This window comes from Myxocyprinus asiaticus, chromosome 36, assembly GCF_019703515.2.
Source record: "Myxocyprinus asiaticus isolate MX2 ecotype Aquarium Trade chromosome 36, UBuf_Myxa_2, whole genome shotgun sequence".
Taxonomy (NCBI): Eukaryota; Metazoa; Chordata; class Actinopteri; order Cypriniformes; family Catostomidae; genus Myxocyprinus; species Myxocyprinus asiaticus.
In genome coordinates this window covers 39367753-39388629 of record NC_059379.1, presented here as the reverse complement: position 1 = coordinate 39388629, position 20877 = coordinate 39367753, and the positions used below count along the sequence as shown (strand labels likewise).

At 40.9% G+C, this 20877-nt stretch overlaps 2 protein-coding genes across 2 annotated transcripts in view; one reads left to right on the top strand and one right to left on the bottom strand.

The window, feature by feature from the left end:
• The window catches only part of LOC127427100 (ataxin-2-like protein), a 38367-nt gene extending 37310 nt beyond the window's left edge, over nt 1–1057 (top strand). Inside the window, exon 24 of the mRNA XM_051674466.1 lies at nt 589–1057. Coding sequence (XP_051530426.1) covers nt 589–638 — 50 coding nt within the window. The 3' untranslated portion in view covers nt 639–1057. The remainder of the gene's footprint in view (nt 1–588) is intronic.
• LOC127427134 (ADP-ribosylhydrolase ARH1-like) overlaps nt 1054–20877 on the bottom strand; it is a 34719-nt gene continuing 14895 nt past the window's right edge. Inside the window, exons 5-8 of the mRNA XM_051674546.1 lie at nt 13335–13440; nt 12651–12917; nt 3383–3597; nt 1054–2227 (exon numbers count right to left, since the gene is read on the bottom strand). Coding sequence (XP_051530506.1) covers nt 2079–2227; nt 3383–3597; nt 12651–12917; nt 13335–13440 — 737 coding nt within the window. The 3' untranslated portion in view covers nt 1054–2078. The remainder of the gene's footprint in view (nt 2228–3382; nt 3598–12650; nt 12918–13334; nt 13441–20877) is intronic.

The following is a 20877-nucleotide window of genomic DNA, read 5'->3' as shown; positions in this document are numbered from 1 at the left end:
CACTCACTCTGCATTTTTATGGAACCCAAAAACTTCCACACTCCTGACTTAACCCTATTAGGGTTAAAGGGTCGGCTGCGTTCCTCCTCCAGCCATGCTTTTAGTCCACGCTGGTTTGTTTACATCAGAGTGCTCATGTGTCATTTGTGCCACACATACAAATTATTGTAAATCTCAATTCGTTGATGGAATAAAAATTACTGTGCGATCAGAAAAATCGAAACAATTTGGATAAAAAGTTATCTAGAATCATTTACGGTATTTTGAAGTGCCGATGATAACAATATCGTGCATGTTATCTACCGTGATATACTGTATAACCGAATACCGTCACATTCCTAGTCCGTGCATGTGGACACGGGGTCGCACAAGGTTAAAGTGTGTGTGTGGTATTTCATCATTCCTGTTGTACAACTAATTTCTCTTCAATCCGGACATAAAAAGACATGCACTGATTGAATGAAAAATTAACATTCATAATATATAAATGCTCCTAAATTGATGTTGGCATCATTAAGCATTCTCACTGTAATATCATGCATGCAGTCAAACTCTGTGAATTTATAACATGTTTGTTTTCTTCAACAGTTCAGGTTCATCCTTCACAGCAGATCCCATTCCACCCTCCAGGAAACTGAACGAAGACACAGCTGCTCATTCATCCCTTTTTAAACAAGACTGCTGGTTTGTTAAATGCAACCAGGATCAAACTGTTAACAGTACTGGATCACACAACACAAACCCCTCATTTGGATCAGTTTCTCTCTGAATCCTCTACTTTTTGTAAAAGAAGAGGCATATACATCGTCGTTTTAGATGAACAGTTATAAACAACAATGGCTCAAACTGTGAGTGGACATGATAAATGCAGAGGTTTTAATTCAATATAAAAATAGAGTTTGAAAGAATCCTGGAAGGAAACAATAACTGATGGGACTTTAAATAATAAATTATACCTGTAGCAACCTGCCTTTCCCAGATACCCATGTTGCATTACCTTTCCCTCCCTTACCCTAAGGAAATAATAAAACCAAAAAAAAAAAAAGTTTTAAACTTCAAATAATTGTGCCGTTGTCTTTACTTTCTGATGAATCATTTCTTTGACAATATTTTTTATTAGAGATTTTAAAGCACAGAATTCAGCAACCATACAAGTGCAGCTTTAATGTTTTTAATATATACAGTAATGCAGTTACAACGCACTGCATTCACTACCTGATACAACTGTATACTGTACAGCCACTTTGCACTCTAGCAGATTAATCGCTGTCAGTGTGAAAAAAAACTTAAAGGGATAGTTCACCCAATAAGGAAAGATCTTTCATCATTTACTCACCCTCATGCCATCCCAGATGGATAAATGGGTGCCAAAATGTTTAAGCTAAAATCCACATAAGGGCAACATAAAAGTAATCCATAACTTCAGAAGTGATTTGATAGGTGTGGGTGAGAAACTGATCAATATTTAAGCACTTTTTTCTTCACTTTCTGGTTATTCACATTCTTAGTGTATATTGGGAAGAGGAGAATTTGATAAAAATTTACTTAGGTGTGGGTGAGAAACAGATCAATATTTAAGTAAATGTTTATCAAATTCTCCTCTTTGCCCAGTAGGGGGCAATATACACTAAGAATGTGAATCACCAGAAAGTGAAGAAAAAAGTGCTTAAATATTGGTCTGTTTCTCACCCACACCTATCAAATCACTTCTGAAGATATGGATTACTTTTATGTTGCCCTTATGTGGATTTTGGCACCCATTCACTTGCATTATATGGACCAAAAGAGCTGAAACGTTCTTCTAAAAATCTTTGTGTTCTGCAGAAGAAAGTCATACACATCTGGGATGACATGAGGGTAAGTAAATGAGAGAAAAAGCATTCAAGTTTGCCAAATTAATGAGTTAAGCTCTGCTGAGCACTAACATAGCTCAATTCACTGAATTAGTTATTAAACACTACAATTTTCAGTTGTTGATTAAATTCGTAACTGTATGGAGGTCCAACTTTTTCTACATGTTTTTTTTTTCTTTAGTTCTTATATCAGGGCTGTTTTCCTGTGTGGGTTTTGCCTCTTCATTAGTGAGAAAGAGCATACAGCTGTTGGGCCGTGCCCTCCAGTCGGTCCCTGTACTCCAGGTTACTATAGTTAGACTGGGGCACTCCATCTGTCCCGTACAGCAGACCCCAACAGCAGCAGGCGATCACTGCAGTGCTGTCACTGTCTCCTGTAGAGAGAGAATGATGAAGCTTCCTTTAATATTATTAAAGAAATAGCTCTTTCTGTCATCATTTACTCCAAAAAATTAAAAACAAAATTGAATATTAGAAATGCAATTCTCAATATATGTAGGGCCTACTGCCCTCAGCAGTCTGATACCAAATGATGATCATTCCATATTTTAAGAATTTATTCTTTTTTTTATAAAATATCAAAAACGTCAACCAAATTCTGTGTATATTTAACTACGTATGACCATCTAGTCAGTAATTACTCTGAAATTAAGTCTCTCGATTTGGACTTGGACATCAGTAAGTTTTTTGATTCTCTGTTGTATGTTTTGCTGTGTAGATTCAAAAGAACCAGCGCATGAGTCGCTTGAGAATCAGGCTACACTGGTTGTTTCGTGTGCGTTTCGCGCTGTAGATGCCATTGCAGTGCCACTGAATAGCAATGCCATGGTGGTTCTGTCCACTTGGGATCTCTTAAACATGCCAAAAGTGTGCATGACTACACTGCACATCTGGATATACTGCACGCCATATTATAACGCTCTTCTCCATTATTTGATAAATTACTACTGCCATGATTGATAGAAAATGTACACAAACATTTCTTTTAAATCAAGTTTAGGTGTAAATTGTGTTGGGAAAATTTTGTAAATGAAGCACACTGTATAATGAGCCTAATTTACATAGAGGCGTGTTTATGTGGAACGAAGACAATGACTCAATTTACCAATTTAATCACCAGAAACACTATTCATTTGAATAGGTTACATGCTGCTCGATACAGTGGCTGTGTTTACAAGGAAAAAAGTCAGAGAATGCCAATAAAGGAGTCAGTATTTTTATTTTTTTATAAAGACATAAGATTTTAGACTAAGGGAAAACAGATTTTTATTTTTATAAAAACACATTTGTGTTTAGCCATTTTACTAATCCGTCATCAGAGCTTGTGCAGCTGATTTGGGGTAACTGCAGAGGCCGACAGCTGGTCTCGCCTCGCTAGTACTGACTTTGATGGCATATGTCATTGTAATGCAGCAGCTATGAAAGTCTGACAAAATTTCTAACCAGCATGCATCAAGTCAAGCGGTGATCAGTCTGCGCAGCGCTGCATGAAGTCGAACACAAATAAAGTTAACGGACTGCTATCTGACCTCCGTGAAATCCTGCTCGACTCATAAGCTCCTCCCAGTCTGATCCCGCCCCCAACAGAGCATCCAGAGCTATCATTGGAGCATCGTGACCGCTGCGACCCGCCCACCCTGACAGGCTGAAGCTCTTGTAGGCCTCGTCTCGTTCAGCTGGTCCATATGGCTCAGGCCACACAACCGGACCAGTACCAGAAGACAGTGCCCTGAGATCCAGATACCTAAGGAATGAAGAGAGGAAATATCTCACCCAGTCCTGTGAATGTTTCATAGTCAAATTTTGTATTTACTCACCCTCATGTCATTCAAACCCATATGGCATTCTTTTGCAGAACACTGCGATCCCTTATTTCCATACAATAGCAGTAGACAGTGACTCACATTTGAGCTTAAAGCACCCAAAAGTGTCATAAAAGCAGTCCATGCGACTTGTCCAACATACTGCACAGGGTTCCCATGGTCATGAAAAACCTGTGCAACAGTTCAGTGAATTTTCCCCTTTGTGTGTCCTGTAGTATGCAATAGTATTGTGATCACATTAGATTTTACCAAAAACACTATTCATTTAAATAGGTTACATGCTGCTTAATACAGTGGCTGTGTTTACAAGAAAACAAAAAGTCAGAAATGCCAATAAAGGAGTCAGTATTTGTAATTAACATTTTTATTGATTCATGTGCATATGACAATGAAAAAAAACTCAACACATATATAATGAATCAACATTTTACATTTAAACCCTACTAATACAATCCCACCCTGACCCCTAACGAACACCCCTGTGGTCCCACATAAAACACACACAATCCAAAAAAATAAATAAATAATATATATATATATATATATATATATATATATATACACACACACACATACATATACACTTATATAATGTATATGTGTATATATATATATATATATATATATATATATATATATATACACACACACTATATTGCCAAAAGTATTCGCTCACCCATCCAAATAATTGAATTCAGGTGTTCCAATCGCTTCCATGGCCACAGGTGTATAAAATGAAGCACCTAGGCATGCAGACTGCTTCTACAAACATTTGTGAAAGAATGGGCCGCTCTCAGGAGCTCAGTGAATTCCAGCATGGTACTGTGATAGGATGCCACCTGTGCAACAAGTCCAGTCGTGAAATTTCCTCGCTACTAAATATTCCACAGTCAACTGTCAGTGGTATTATAACAAAGTGGAAGCGACTGGGAATGACAGCAACTCAGCCACGAAGTGGTAGGCCACGTAAAATGACAGAGCGGGGTCAGCGGATGCTGAGGCGCATAGTGCGCAGAGGTTGCCAACTTTCTGCAGAGTCGATCGCTACAGACCTCCAAAGTTCATGTGGCCTTCAGATTAGCTCAAGAACAGTGCGTAGAGAGCTTCATGGAATGGGTTTCCATGGCCGAGCAGCTGCATCCAAGCCATACATCACCAAGTGCAATGCAAAGCGTCGGATGCAGTGGTGTAAAGCACGCCGCCACTGGACTCTAGAGCAGTGGAGACGCGTTCTCTGGAGTGACGAATCACGCTTCTCCATCTGGCAATCTGATGGATGAGTCTGGGTTTGGTGGTTGCCAGGAGAACGGTACTTGTCTGACTGCATTGTGCCAACTGTGAAGTTTGGTGGAGGAGGGATTATGGTGTGGGGTTGTTTTTCAGGAGCTGGGCTTGGCCCCTTAGTTCCAGTGAAAGGAACTCTGAATGCTTCAGCATACCAAGAGATTTTGGACAATTCCATGCTCCCAACTTTGTGGGAACAGTTTGGGGATGGCCCCTTCCTGTTCCAACATGACTGCGCACCAGTGCACAAAGCAAGGTCCATAAAGACATGGATGAGTGAGTTTGGTGTGGAAGAACTTGACTGGCCTGCACAGAGTCCTGACCTCAACCCGATGGAGCACCTTTGGGATGAATTAGAGTGAAGACTGCGAGCCAGGCCTTCTCGTCCAACATCAGTGTCTGACCTCACAAATGCGCATCTGGAAGAATGGTCAAAAATTCCCATAAACACACTCCTAAACCTTGTGGAAAGCCTTCCCAGAAGAGTTGAAGCTGTTATAGCTGCAAAGGGTGGGCCGACGTCATATTAAACCCTATGGATTAAGAATGGGATGTCACTTAAGTTCATATGCGTCTAAAGGCAGATGAGCGAATACTTTTGGCAATATAGTGTATATATACACACAAATAAATTAAATAATAAACATACATGATTAAACTACACTCTCCTCATCTCCTCCCCGAGATTCCCCCCAAAAATCTAAATATTTGCCCCATTTTTTAGCAAATAAGTCCCTCAACCCCAGCCTTCTACTTACCGCCTCTTCAAATGTAGCTACCCTCCCCATTTCCACACACCACTCCGAAAAAGAGGGTGCTCCACTTGACTTCCAGCCCCTTAAAATTACTTGCCTGCCGATCATGAGACTGGTCAGAACCCAATTTTTTATATGATTGTCCCCTAAATGCATGACCGCTCCATCACCCAAAATACAGAGTCTGGGACAAAGCAAAACCTGAGTGTTCAAAATGTCGCACAAATACCTCTGAACCCTCAACCAAAACTCCTGGATCTTAACACACCCCCAAAAGACATGGGTAGTGTCTCCAACTTCTGACTGGCATCACCAGCAAGTGGGTGTGTCTTTAAGACCAAGCCTATATAATCTAGAGGGGGTCCAATAAAATCTATGTAAAATCTTAAATTGCATAAGGCGAACCCTTACATCTCTAAATACAGACTTGACATTTTTAAGAATCTTAGTCCACACTCCATCCTCCAATACCAAATTCAAATCTTTTTCCCAAACTCTCTTGAGAGAAATCAAGGCTTCATCCCCCAGACTCTGAATTAGTAGGGAGTAATACACTGATGCTTCATGGCCTTTTCCAAAAGCAGCAATGACCCCTCCCAAAGCACCTGCTGCTTTAGGGGGGTGCGTGCCACTCCCAAAAATAGTGCAGAGTAGGTGGCGAAGCTGTAAATACTTATAAAACTGAGATCTGGGAATGCCAAAATGTTGAACCAAATTTTCAAAAGATCTCAATACTCCACCCTCATATAGGTCACCAAGTGCATTAACCCCCCTCACAATTCAATCTGACCAACAAAAAGGGGACTTATTAATACATAGTTTAGGGTTCTGCCATATGCTCGAGACAACATTTAAATAAATGTCTGAATTAAACCCTCTGTACACTTTTGTCCATACCGAGTGCAAATGCAAAATAACGGGATGCGACTTAACCTCTCCGGCTAGTTTAATCGAAAGGCTATGCAGTGGCGAGATAGGGGCAAGAACTTCCTTTTCAATACAAAACCAGGGAGGGGCCCTCTCAGGTCGAAGCGACCACTGAGCCAAATGTCTAAGACCGAACGCATAATAATAAAACAAAATCTTGGGTAGGCCTAGCCCTACTCTGTCAATTGGCCTATGAAACTTATTGAAATTTAACCTGGGGCGCTTACCATTCCAAATGAAGGACTTCGCTATGCTATCAAATTGCTTGAAATAAGAGAGGGGGACATCTACAGGGAGAGACTGAAGCAGGTAGTTGAATTTTGGAATACAATTCATTTTAATAACATTAACCTTCCCAATCATCGATAAATGTAACTAAGCCCACCTGCTGACATCGCTCGAAAACCTTTTTATTAAAGGGTCAAAATTAACTCTAACTAAATCACACAAATTTGCTGGGAATAAAATCCCCAAATACTTAATGCCCTGTTTGGGCCACTGGAAAGCGCCCGGCTGGAAAGCCGTTTCTGGGCAGTGTGCTGTCAGCGCCAAAGCTTTGGACTTAGACCAATTGACTTTGTATCCTGAGAACTTGGAAAAGGAATTAATAATTCTGTGGAGGCAAGGCATAGATCTAGTAGGTTCAGAGACAAATAATAAAATGTCATCTGCATAAAGCAGAAGCTTATGCACCGCACCTCCCGCTGTCACCCCTGGAAAATCATCCTCCTTTCTTATCGCTGCTGCTAATGGTTCCAGGGCAAGACAGAGCAATAATGGGGAAAGAGGGCAACCCTGTCAAGTGCCCCTATCCAGAGTAAAATAATCTGAAATTAATCCATTTGTTTGTACCGCTGCTACAGGGTGTTTATAAAGTAACTTAATCCAACCAATAAATGTACTCCCGAACCCATACATTTCCAAAATCTTAAAAAGATAATCCCATTCTACCATATCAAACGCCTTTTCAGCATCAAGTGAGATGGCAGCGACCGGGGATTGATCATTCGCCACTGACCACATGATATTGATGAGACGCCTGATGTTATCAGAAGAGCTACGGCCCTGAATAAATCCCACCTGATCTATATGTATAAGAGATGTCATAACCTTACTTAATCGGTTAGCCAAAATTTTTTACAACATTTTTACATCTAGTTGGATCAGGGAGATTGGACGGTAACTTTTACACTCGCTTGGATCTTTGTCCTTTTTAAGAATCAGACTGATCCGGGCTTGTGTCATGCTTGGAGGAAGTTTTCCATTCTTTAATGATTCCGTATAAACCTCTAACAAAAGTGGGGCCAATTCTGTAGCATAGGATCTAAACAATTCTGCGGCAAAACCATCTGGCCCCGGAGCCTTGCCAGTAGGTAGGGACTTAATTACCTCGTTAAGCTCCTCCAAGGTTATCTCAGAATCAAGAGAGTTTTTTGCTCAGTTGTCAGTTTAGGAAGATCTAATGGTTCCACAAAGTTTCTAATATCTTCATTAGTAGATGAAGACGTGGAACTATAAAGATCAATATAGAATTCTTTAAAGGCATTATTAATATCAATGGCTGAGGTAAATATTTCACCACCAGCAGATTTCACTGAGGGAATGGTAGAAAAAGACTCTCTCTGCTTTATATATCTAGCCAAAAGCTTCCCTGCTTTGTCACCTGACTCAAAGTATGACTGTCTTGCCCTGATTAACCAAAACTCCACCTTCCATGACAAAATAGTATTATATCTATATTTCAATCGGGTTAATTCTCTGAGGCCATCAGATGACATTCGGCGCTTCAGCTCTGCCTCGGCACTTTTAATATTTCCTTCCAACTCCACAAGTTCTCGTGCTTTGGATTTTTTGATGAATGAGGCATACTGTATGATCCGGCCCCTAAGAACCACCTTAAGTGCCTCCCAAGCCATGCCCACAGAGGACACCGAGGACCAGTTGGTCTCCAACATTCGTTGGAAATCAGGATTTTGTAAAAGGGACACATTAAGGTGCCAACTATATGATTTCTTTTTCTCTATATGTGGCATCACCTCTAAACTCACCAGGGCGTGATCTGAGACTAAAATGTTTCCAATTGAGCAATCAACAACAGATGAAATAAGGGATTTGGATATCAAAAAAAAATCTATTCTAGAATAAATCTTATGGACTGAGGAAAAAAAATGTATAGTCCCTACCGGATGGGTTCAAAAGTCTCCAAATATCTGAAAGACCAAGATTTTTACACATCCTGTGAAGCGTCAATGTTGCTCTAGGAGGTTTACACACTTAAGCTTCACTATGATCAAGGACTGAGTCCATCAAAAGATTAAAGTCTCCCCCCAATATTATATCATGAGGGGTGCCAGTGGTTTGCAACATCCCTTCAAGATCTATAAAAAAGCCCTGATCATCAACGTTAGGTGCGTAAATATTAGCCAAAATCAGACTTTGCCCTTGAATTTCAGCTAAAACAATAATTACTCTTCCTAATTTATCTTTAATCTGTTTGAGAAATTTGAATTGTAGATGTTTATTTATCAATATAATGACTCCCTTGCTCTTACTTGAGCCAACACTAAAGAAAACATGTCCACCCCATATCTTCCCAAATTTTTCAGCTTCCTGCAGGGAGAGATGTGTTTCTTGAAGAAACACTATATCATATTTCTTACATTTAAGAAAAGTAATAACCTTCCTTCTTTTTATGGGGTGCCCCAACCCATTTACATTCCATGTGGAGAGAGACAATCCACTCATATTAACATTTGACATATTGATATAATAAAAATAAACAATTGTGTGTGAAAAACAAAATTATGAAGACCACATTCCCCATTAGTGAAACAATCAACCCCCGAACATCCCCCGGAACAAAACAAACAGAAAAAAGAAAAACGTGCGCATTAACCCCGCGCACGACAGCGCTAACCGGCGTCAATCCCTCTAAACTCAAAAGGTCCATGAACGCACACGAGTCCCCACGACAACTTTGCCATTGGATTGCTCAATTTTGCCTCACAAATTTGTGAGGCAAAATTACATAACAGAAAATACTTTGTGAAATAAACCCAGTTAATAGGAAGAATGAACACATAAAATGTGTAGATTCATTCACAGAACTGTCTCAAGGATATGATCTTCCACAAAACAAATTCCAGCTGATATAAAACCGATCAGATTCCTCGGACACAAACGAATGTTCCGTGAGCCGGCTGTTATGAGTTCAGCGGATGACGTAATCATTCAAATGTCCCGTAAAAAATAAAAAAAAAATAAATAAAAACTCAAAACAAACTACAGCCAGCAGGAGGAATAAGCACGAAGAACAAACAGATTAATCCACAGCTGTTCCAAATGAGTGTTATTCAACAGAACAAGCTCCATCCGCTAGGCGGAACCAATACAAAAAGAAACAAAACCGGCATCCCGGTTCCCCGGATGGTCAAGTCAATTCACTCAGAGGCTACATAAAAGTATATACAATGACTTACATAATCCGTCAGCTTTATAAAAGACATCCTTTGTGTGAGCATGTAGATATTTTGCGGTCATCTGTAGTGTCCACTCTCAAACTGGCCGGGAACTTCAATGCAAAAGTAATCTTCCATCAATGCAAAAGTTTCTTTAAGGAAAAGTGTTATTCACAAAACAAGCTCCAGCCGCACGGCGGAGCCAACGCAAAAAACCCAAAATTTCATCCAGCTTCCTCAAGAGTTAGGTACAGCGAGTCAGGCCCACTCACATGAGAAACATCCAATGGTTTACTCAGTCATTGATTCTATAAAAGACATTGCCAGATTTGGACATGTGAATACTTTGCGACTGTTTTTCGTTTCTATTCTCAGTTTGGCAGGAAACATCAGAGCAAACGAGATCTTTTTCTGATGTAAGAGTTTCTTACATTCCTTGAACCGATCGCGTTTCTCTCGTCGAACTCGCAAAGTCTGGGAACAAGAAAACATTATGGTTCTTCCAAGAAAGCTTCCCTTTGCTCCTCGCCTGGCGCAACACAAGATCTTTATCGGATGATCTCAGAAATCTGGCCAGAATCGATCGGGGCCTGTCTCCCTCTGCAGATCTGTGAGCTGGCACTCTGTGAGCTCGCTCGATTTCCAGCTTGTGGCCTGTTATGTCGAGCAGACTCGGGAAAAGCTCGTCCAGGAATTTCACCATATCTCTGCCCTCCTCATGCTCAGGAATTCCAACAATTCGAACGTTATTCCTGCGGTTTCTATTTTCAAGATCTTCAAGCTTTTCAAGGAGATGTTCCAAATCAACTTTGGTCGCGGGCGGATTAGCGGATGATTCCCTCTCCGAAGATTCCAGAAAATCGATTTGTCTCTCAACATCAGACACTCTTGTACCTAACTCAGAGAATTTTATTTCCATCGCCGTGATCGATCAACGCATTACAGCGAGATCCTCCAAGTCAGCAAGAATCTTTGTCAACATCATCGACATGTTGGACAACTGACGCTGGATCTCCTCTCTCGCCGCGCCATCCAAATAGAGTCCCCGGTCTGTAGGCCTGTCGGGGCTTTCACCCTGAACAAGTAAGTGTCTTTTAATATCTCCAGAGCCCGAGGATTTTGACTTCTTTGCCATGTTTTGCAACAAAGGACAAATGTGTAACTGGGTGTATCAAATTTCACCAGATTATAACATGAGAATAATCAAAAATTCAGCAAAGTGCGCAGAGCTCGTCGCTCACACTTCTGCTCCTTGCATGGCGTCCATTTTCCTCCAAGGAGTCAGTATTTGTAATAATTTAACCTCTTCAACTCTGGTAAATTTTTTGGCTGACACCTGCAAATGCTCACCTTACACACAAACAGTGGGCTAACTGCAAAAAACTTGAATTGCATATCTATTAGCGTATATGCAATAGAAAATGCATAATTTGTCACATTTAACTTTTGCATTTATGGTGCTAATGTGCTAACATATTATATGTGGCCATAATATGTGCTGATTACTCTCTGTTATTGTAATTTATGATAACACTGATACTACTGCAAAGATGAGTGTGTAAATGAGGAGAATACAGACAAAAGAATGATGATGTGCATATCTTACTTTGGGCAGATGTGTGAATGGCTTTCAGCTGCAGACTGCACATGAGTGAAGCAGCACATCAAATAATAGAGTGAATGGACACTTAAAGAGTATTTGAGTAGATTTGATTCCTCTTGTAGACAAAAAAATAAATAAATAGCCTGACATGGTCTTGGAAAATCTGTTCTCTGCATAACAGTGTGTTCATATTGACTGATCTTAACTGACTGAACGGCAATTAGCTGTTGGCCTCAAAGTATGTGGAGCTTCAGATCACACCAACCGATGACGTGGACCAATGGCAGTAAGGTGTTTAGCAGACGGTAAGTTTTCCTGAAAGTTTGCCCTAGCGAGCGGTTACAAACCATGGAAATGAACTCAAAAACACCTTTTTGGCCAGACTTGACAGCTACAGAGCACTCTTCCTGTTGGCAGTAGAGCAAGGGTAAAACATACAATTTTGGTGAAGAGGAATCACTTACTAGTTTTTTTTTAAATATTTTTATACTAGATTTTTCAAAAGAATCACAAGATTTTTGTTTTTTTTGCCCAAATCGTGCAGCCCTAGTCACTATTAACTGCTAATTTATGGAAATGAGCGATCACAGCATTCTTTAAAATCTATGCTTTTGTGTTCCGCACAAGAAAAAAATTCATTTAAACATTTCCTTTTTTGTTCTGCATATGTACATAGAACAACATGAATGTGAGTAAATAAGATTGCAAGTATTAATACAATCTATTAAGTTTATTGAGCAAAACTCCGATATATCTAAATACATCAGAGAGTGTAGGGAGACTTGATTACACCATTCACAAATCTTCATGGAGTGGGCAGTCACCAGACGACTCAAGCTAGTCTCTTTTGATGTTATGAGTTGGCAACTGGTTATTAAAATTAATTTGTCTATGGGGAAAATGCATAAGATGTTTTTACTTCCAGAACCCTGCTGTTGCATTCTCACCATTTCCATTTGTCAGTAAAGTAGCCCCAGTCTCTCTCGGTCTCTGTAATGGCATATCCTGCAGACTGCACAAACTTCTTTGCTACAGGACAAGCTTCCTCCAACAAACCCAAACCCCAGCTCGTGATTGGTCTGCGCTGGACCGCATAGGCAGTGAACAAGGCTGAAGCCACAGCTCCGAGAAATCCAGTTGGATGAGGATGAGTCATTCGTCCAGTCTCCACGGCGACTGCAACCAGTGAGGACAGCTGCTCGGGATGAGGATATCTGTGGAGCAAAGACAGTGACTGTACTGCCAAATTACGAATGTGCAAAACTACATCTTTTCAAAATCGGTCTTAAGGAAGCCCTGAGTAATTTAGCTGATTTGCACGTTTGTCATGGTGCCTTCACATAAGATGCGTTCTTGCATTCAAAAACAGATGGTTTGCAATAGAATGGAACATAGTGTTGAAACACGAAATCATTTTTAACTTGACATGCCATAGATCCTAATGCTTATGGCATGAGGCACCCAAAAATCAACACGTAACTTCTCCAAGAGGGTTTTACCATGCAAACTGTCCTACAGCTAAAGCACAGCACGCTAATATAGTGGTTGCTGGATGACTAGTCAACCGCTGTGAGCCATCCCGGTACCAAAATATATTTGATGACACAAAAGCAAGCATGTTTGACCCTCACCTAAGTCCAATGCACATGGACCTCATAGCTGCCCCACACCCTGTGCCCTCTGGATTGTAGGGGATACTGTAACCCCCTTCAGTGCCTGGACGCAACTGTGAAATCCCTTTAAAGCATGGATACATGATATCAATGAACAATGCATCACAAGACTCTAAACAAAGGATGATTCTTTAATTCTGACAACATAAAATATTGAAAATTAAACTTCCTCCAACTTCTAATGATTCTGATCTCTGATTTTTCTTTTAGTGCTCTATTCAATTTTTCAAATTATTATTATTTGTGGTTCTACTTGTTAACTTTTTGTCTTCTCATATTTTCTGAAGCATCCTTGAGTTCTTGAATGGTGCTAAATATATTAAATATATATACACACTACCGGTCAAAAGTTTTGAAACATGACTGAAATGTTTCTCATGATCTAAAAAATATTTTGATCTGAAGGTGCTTAAATGTTTGAAATTAGTTTTGTAGACAAAAATATAATTGTGCCACCATATTAATTTATTTCATTATAAAACTCAAATTTAATAAAAAAAAAAAGTTTTTTAAATGGATGACTTGGACCAAATAATAAAGAAAAGCAGCCAATAAGTGCCCAACATAGATGGGAACTCCTTCAGTACTGTTTAAAAAGCATCCCAGGGTGATACCTCAAGAAGTTGGTTGACAAAATGTTATTACATAGTTTTGATGACTTTATTATTCTTTATTATAATTTTTCACATTTTAGAATGAGTGTTTCAAAATGTTTGACCAGTAGAGTGTGTGTGTGTTATATATATATATATATATATATATATATATACACACACACACACACACACACACACACACACACACACACCAGATTTTTGATAACTGCAAATTTATTAAAAAGAAAAAAATACTTAAATATTATATTGATGTAAAAGTATTCAGACCCTTTGCTATGACACTTAAATTTAGCTCGGGTGCATCCCATCTCTCTGGATCATCTTTGAGATGTTTTTACACTTTGATTGGTGCCCAACTGTGGCAAATACAACTGATTGGACATGATTTGGAAAGGCACACACCTGTACAATAATGCCACCTCGCGAAGTGGTGAAGGTATCTGCACGTTCGTTTATTTCATCCGCATGTGGCTGTAGCATCATAACTATCTGATTTAGTTCAGACCGAATCTGACTCCATTAATAATTTAATCTAACGCCAATTATATTAGACCTCAAATTTAGTTTCAGATTCCAATTATTATTGATCATTAATTGACATCTAGATTTGGATACTTGATTATTCTTGTCAATTCTATCCTTTTAAATTTCACTTGTTCATTCAGAATTCTGTCGCTTAGGGCCTCGTGTCAGCCGCGTGCATGGGTCCCACTGTCACAAACTAGTCAGTTTGATATTTAGCCAGAGGTAAATGACTAATAATATAAAGAATGATTACTATTGCAGCTTATCTATTTCTAAATAGGTCTCACATGCTTAGTTTGTATAGATCTGTATACACTTAATTAGTGTAATATTATCTCTAGACAGAGGTATAATATTAGCAGTAAACAGGGGTCATGCCTTGTGCTATCTGGGTGGGTCGATCAATATTAAATTGTCCCAAATAGTACTTTCTTTTAGCCTTTACAGTCTATTACACTTAACTAAATTAAAATGGTTAATCAGAAAGCTTAAGATCCCAGTTGATGTGCTTCATGCTACAACGTAATCTACTAAAGGCAAGAATTTCAGAATAAGTCAGAATATCATGGACTCAAGATGGCGCCGAGTATGGCTGCTGCGTTGCGAGCTCCGACACAACATAGCAATGTTTTGTTTGTTTTGTTTACAATTCTTATGTTTTTTGTCTTGGATGTTGTCTGCCTCATTGTCTACGACAGGCAAACACTTTTGGACATTGGTTCAGCGATCTCATACCGAAAACCGGACTTCACATTCCTCAATGCCGACCCGCTGTTTACAAACACGCCAGCGGAGCCCTTTGTCTGGGCAGCACGGCCGCGGAAACGCAAGAGGAAAAGGGGAAACAGAGCCGGCGTTCTCATCAGAGTAAGACGCCGCACAAATCGACCCCCGCTACCCACTATTCTACTGGCAAATATTCAGTCTCTGGATAACAAGCTCTGCGAGCTGAAAGCGCGGATCTCTTTCCAACGAGAGACGAGGGACTGCTGCATTATCTGCCTAACAGAAACTTGGATGTCTGCGGAGATTCCAGACTCAGCCATTGAACCCGCGGGGTTCTCCATGCACCGAGCGGACAGAGTGAAAGACCTCTCAGGTAAAACTAGAGGAGGTGGTGTATGTTTTATGATCAACAAATCCTGGTGTGATCAGAGGAACGTACATTCCATCAAGTCTTTCTGTTCTCCTGATCTGGAATTTCTTATGCTTCTGTGTCGACCATTCTGGCTACCGAGGGAATTCACAGCGATCATTATCACTGCTGTGTACATCCCGCCACAAGCCGACACAGACCGGGCACTCAAGGAACTGTACGGGATTATAAGTGAGCAGGAAACCGCGCACCCTGAGGCCGCGTTCATTGTGACCGGGGACTTTAATAAAGCCAGTTTAAAATCAGTCGCACCAAAATATCACCAGCACATTAGTTTCAACACACGAGGGGACCGGGTTTTGGATCATTGCTACTCTCCATTCCGGGATGGCTACAAATCCCTCCCCCGCCCACCATTTGGCAAATCGGACCACTCTTCCATTCTGCTTCTGTTTCTTCCGCTTACTGGCAGAAATTGAAACAGGAAGCACCCACCCTCAGAACGATCCAGTGCTGGTCGGACCAATCAGACTCTACACTACAGGACTGTTTTGATCACATGGACTGGGAGATGTTCCGGTCCGCCTCTGATGACGACATCGAGCTTTACGCTGATAGCGTAATGTGTTTCATCAGAACGTGCGTAGAGGAAGTGATTCCGGCCAGAACTGTGCGAATCTATCCGAATCAGAAGCCGTGGATCAATAGCGATGTTCGCACGGCACTTAATGTGCGGACCTCTGATTTTAATTCCGGGAACGCGGAGGAGCATAAACAAGCCAGTTATGCCCTCCGAAAAACTATCAAAACAGCAAAACGCCAGTACAGGAGCAAGATTGAAGGACAGTTTAACACCACCAACTCTAGAAGCATGTGGCAGGGAATTAACATCATCACGGACTTTAAAGGGAATAAAAACTCTGCCATGAACACCGCTGCCTCTCTACCGGATGAGCTAAATACTTTTTATGCTCGTTTCGAGGGAAATAACACCGCCCTCGCGGAGAGAACTCTCGCGGCTGAAGCTACAGAGGTTAGTTCACTCTCCGTCTCTGTAGCGGATGTAACCCGATCCTTCCGACAGGTGAATATCCGCAAAGCCGCGGGTCTAGACGGCATTCCGGGCCGCGTCATCAGAGCGTGCGCGAACCAGCTGGCTGGTGTTTTTACGGACATTTTCAACCTTTCCCTCTCTTTGTCTGTGGTCCCCACATGCTTTAAAACATCCACCATTGTGCCTGTTCCAAAACAATCAAAAATAACTTGTTTAAATGACTGGCGTCCTGTTGCTCTGACCCCCATCATCAGCAAATGTTTTGAGAGACTAATCAGAGATTACATCTGCTCTGTCTTGCCACCCAATCTTGACCCACTGCAGTTTGCTTACCGCAACAACCGCTCCACTGATGATGCCATTGCATCTACAATACACACTGCTCTCTCCCACCTGGAAAAAAAGAACACTTATGTGAGAATGCTGTTTGTAGACTACAGCTCAGCATTCAACACCATAGTGCCCTCCAAGCTAGATGAGAAACTCCGGGCTCTGGGCTTAAACAGCTCGCTGTGCAGCTGGATCCTGGACTTCCTGTCAAGCAGACGCCAGGTGGTTAGAATAGGCAGCAACATCTCATCACTGATCCTCAACACTGGAGCCCCACAGGGTTGTGTTCTCAGCCCACTACTGTATTCCTTGTACACACATGACTGTGTGGCAACACATAGCTCCAATGCCATCATTAAGTTTGCTGATGACACGACGGTGGTAGGTCTGATCACTGACAATGATGAAACAGCCTACAGAGAGGAGGTGCACACTCTGACACACTGGTGTCAGGAGCACAATCTCTCCCTCAATGTCAGTAAGACAAAGGAGCTTGTGGTGGACTTCAGAAGAAAAGACAGAGAACACAGTCCCATCACCATCAATGGAGCACCAGTGGAGAGAGTCAGCAGCTTCAAGTTCCTGGGTGTCCACATCACTGAGGAACTCACATGGTCCATCCACACTGAAGTCGTTGTGAAGAAGGCTCATCAGCGCCTCTTCTTCCTGAGACGGCTGAGGAAGTTTGGAATGAACCGCCACATCCTCACACGGTTCTACACCTGCACTGTAGAGAGCATCCTGACTGGCTGTATCTCCGCCTGGTACGGCAATAGCACCGCCCACAACTGCAAAGCACTGCAAAGGGTGGTGCGAACTGCCAGACACAACATCGGAGGTGAGGTTTCCTCCCTCCAGGAAATATATACAAGGCGGTGTGTGAAAAAATCTCGGAGGATCATCAGAGACTCCAGCCACCCGAGCCATGGGCTGTTCTCACTGCTACCATCAGGTAGGCGGTATCGCAGCATCAGGACCCGCACCAGCCGACTCCATGATAGCTTCTTCCCCCAAGCAATCAGACTTCTGAACTCTTGATCTCTCATGATCAATATACATCAGCACTGCACTTTATTACTCTTACTCTTATATCTCACACCGGACTGTCATAAATTATATTATTATTATATTATGTCTCTCTTAACAACTGACTATCAACTGACAGCCTGAATGTCAATACAGTATAATACTGTACATTCTATATATATATATATATATATATATATATATATATATATATATATATATATATATATATATATATACTTTTTTTATATATATATTTTAATTTTTAATTTTTATTGAATAATGTGTATCTATATAGTAAAAAACAAAAAAAAACAAAAAACAAAAACAGCGTATTGTATACTGTACAGTGTATGTTATTATTTGTATATTGTTGTGTGTAATTATGTGTATATTAGATGTTTAAATTGTGCTGTGTTAATTTGATGTTATTGTAAATTGGTATATGTCTCATCACTGTCACGACTGCTATGTTGATCAGAACTGCACCCAAGAATTTCACACACCATTGCACTTGTGTATATGGCTGTGTGACAATAAAGTGATTTGATTTGATTTGAATAGAAACAAGTTTAACAATTTATTAGTCAGGAAAATATGTATCAAGCCAATTACATAATCAAATCAGAAATAATCAATACAAAACATCTAATGCACAGATGCATAACTGACTTCAGCAAAGTATGTAGTTTGAAACTACAGGGATTTCTGGCTACAGAAAATTCCAATGAACAATGTGCTAGATTTTCTTAAATACCCAGATCACAAACAAATGGAATGACATTAAGAATTTGGAGAGAGAACAGATGTATACTGAACAAAAATATAAATGCAACATGCAACAATTTCAAAGATTTTTACTGAGTTACAGTTCATTTAAGAAAATCAGTCAATTGAAATAAATTCATTAGGCCCTAATCTAATCTAATCAGTGCGTATGGAAAATTTCTGGGATCTTTTATTTCAGCTCATGAAACATGGGACCAACACTTTACATGTTGCGTTTATATTTTTGTTCAGTGTAGAAAGACAACAATGAGGTAATTCTTGCTCAGGTGGGTGTGAGATGGTATCTTTGTGAGAAAGTTTCTATTATGATTTTTTTCAGAGATCATGCATTTGCTCTATGCCTCCCTGGGGAGTTTTGTCCTTTGAATGCAAACACCTTGGCACCCCACCTTACACCTGTCTATATAAGATCTCACAGCTGAAAATGCATATCAGAGCAAAAACCAAGCCATGAGGTCAAAGGAACTGCCTGCTGCTAGAACTCAGAGACAGGAATGTGTCGAGGCACAGATCTGGGGAAGGCTACAAAAAAAATGTTTTGGCTGCATTGGAGGTCCCCAAGAACACAGTGGCCTCCATAATTCTTGGAAGTTTGAAACAACCAGGACTCTTTCTAGAGCTGGCCACCCGGCCAAACTGAGCAACCAGGGGAAAAGGGCCATGGTAAGAGAGGTGACCAAGAACCCAATGGTCACTCTGTTTGAGCTCCAGAGATCATGTGGAAATGGGAGAAACTTGCAGGACAACCATCACTGCAGCATTCCACCAATCTGGGCTTTATGGCAGAATGGCCAGACGGAAGCCTCTCCTCAGTGCAAGACACATGAAAGCCCACTTGGAATTTGCAAAAAAGCACCTAAAGGACTCTCAGACTGTGAGAAACAAGATTCTCTGGTCTGATGAAACGAAGATTGAACTGTTTGACCTCAATTCCAAGCGTCATGTCTAGAGGAAACCAGGCACTGCTCTTCACCTGCGCAATACCATCCCAACGGTGAAGCATGGTGGTGGTAGCATCAGGCTGTGGGGATGTTTTTCAGCTGCAGGGACTGGGGAACTGGTCAAGGTTTGAAGGAAAGCTGAACACAGCAAAATACAGAGATATCCTTAATAAAAACCTGGTCCAGAGTGCTCAGGACCTCAGACTGGGCCAAAGGTTCACCTTCCATCGGGACAATGACCATAAGCACACAGACAAGACAATGCAAGAGTGGCTTAGGGACAGCTCTGTGAATGTCCTTGAGTGGCCCAGCCAGAACCCAGACTTGAACCCAAACAAACATCTCTGGAAAGACCTGAAAATGGCTGTCCACCAACAGTCCCCATCCAACCTGACAGAGCTTGAGAGGATCTGCAGAGAAGAATGGCATAAAATCCCCAAATCCAGGTGTGTGAAGCTTATCGCATCATACCCAAAAAGACTCGAGGCTGTAATCGTTGCCAAAGGTGCTTCAACCAAGAGTTAAGGGTCTGAAAATTTATGTCAATGTGATATTTCAGTTTTTCTTTTTAATAAATGCACAAAGTTATACAAAATCAGTTTTTTGCTTTGTCATTATGGGGTATGTAGTGTAGATTGATGTGAAAAAAAAATTATTTAATGCATTTTAGCATAAGGCTGCAGCATAAAATGTGAAAAAAAAAAATGAAGGGGTCTGAATACTTTATAATGCACTCATATATATATATATATATATATATATTTATATATTTATTTAAGTACTGCTGTGCATCTCCTCCTCATAGACTGCACCAGATTTGCTAGTTCTTGCTGTGAGATGTTACCCCACTCTTCCACCAAGGCACTTGCAAGTTCCTGGACATTTCTGTGGGGAATGGCCCTAGCCCTCACCCTCCGATCCAACAGGTCCCAGACACGCTCAATGGGATTGAGATCCGGGCTCTTTGCTGGCCATGGCAGAACACTGACATTCCTGTCTTGCAGAAAATCAAGCACAGAACGAGCAGTATGGCTGGTGGCATTGTCATGCTGGAGGGTCATGTCAGGATGAGCCTGCAGGAAGGGTACCACATGAGGGAGGAGGATGTCTTCCCTGTAACACA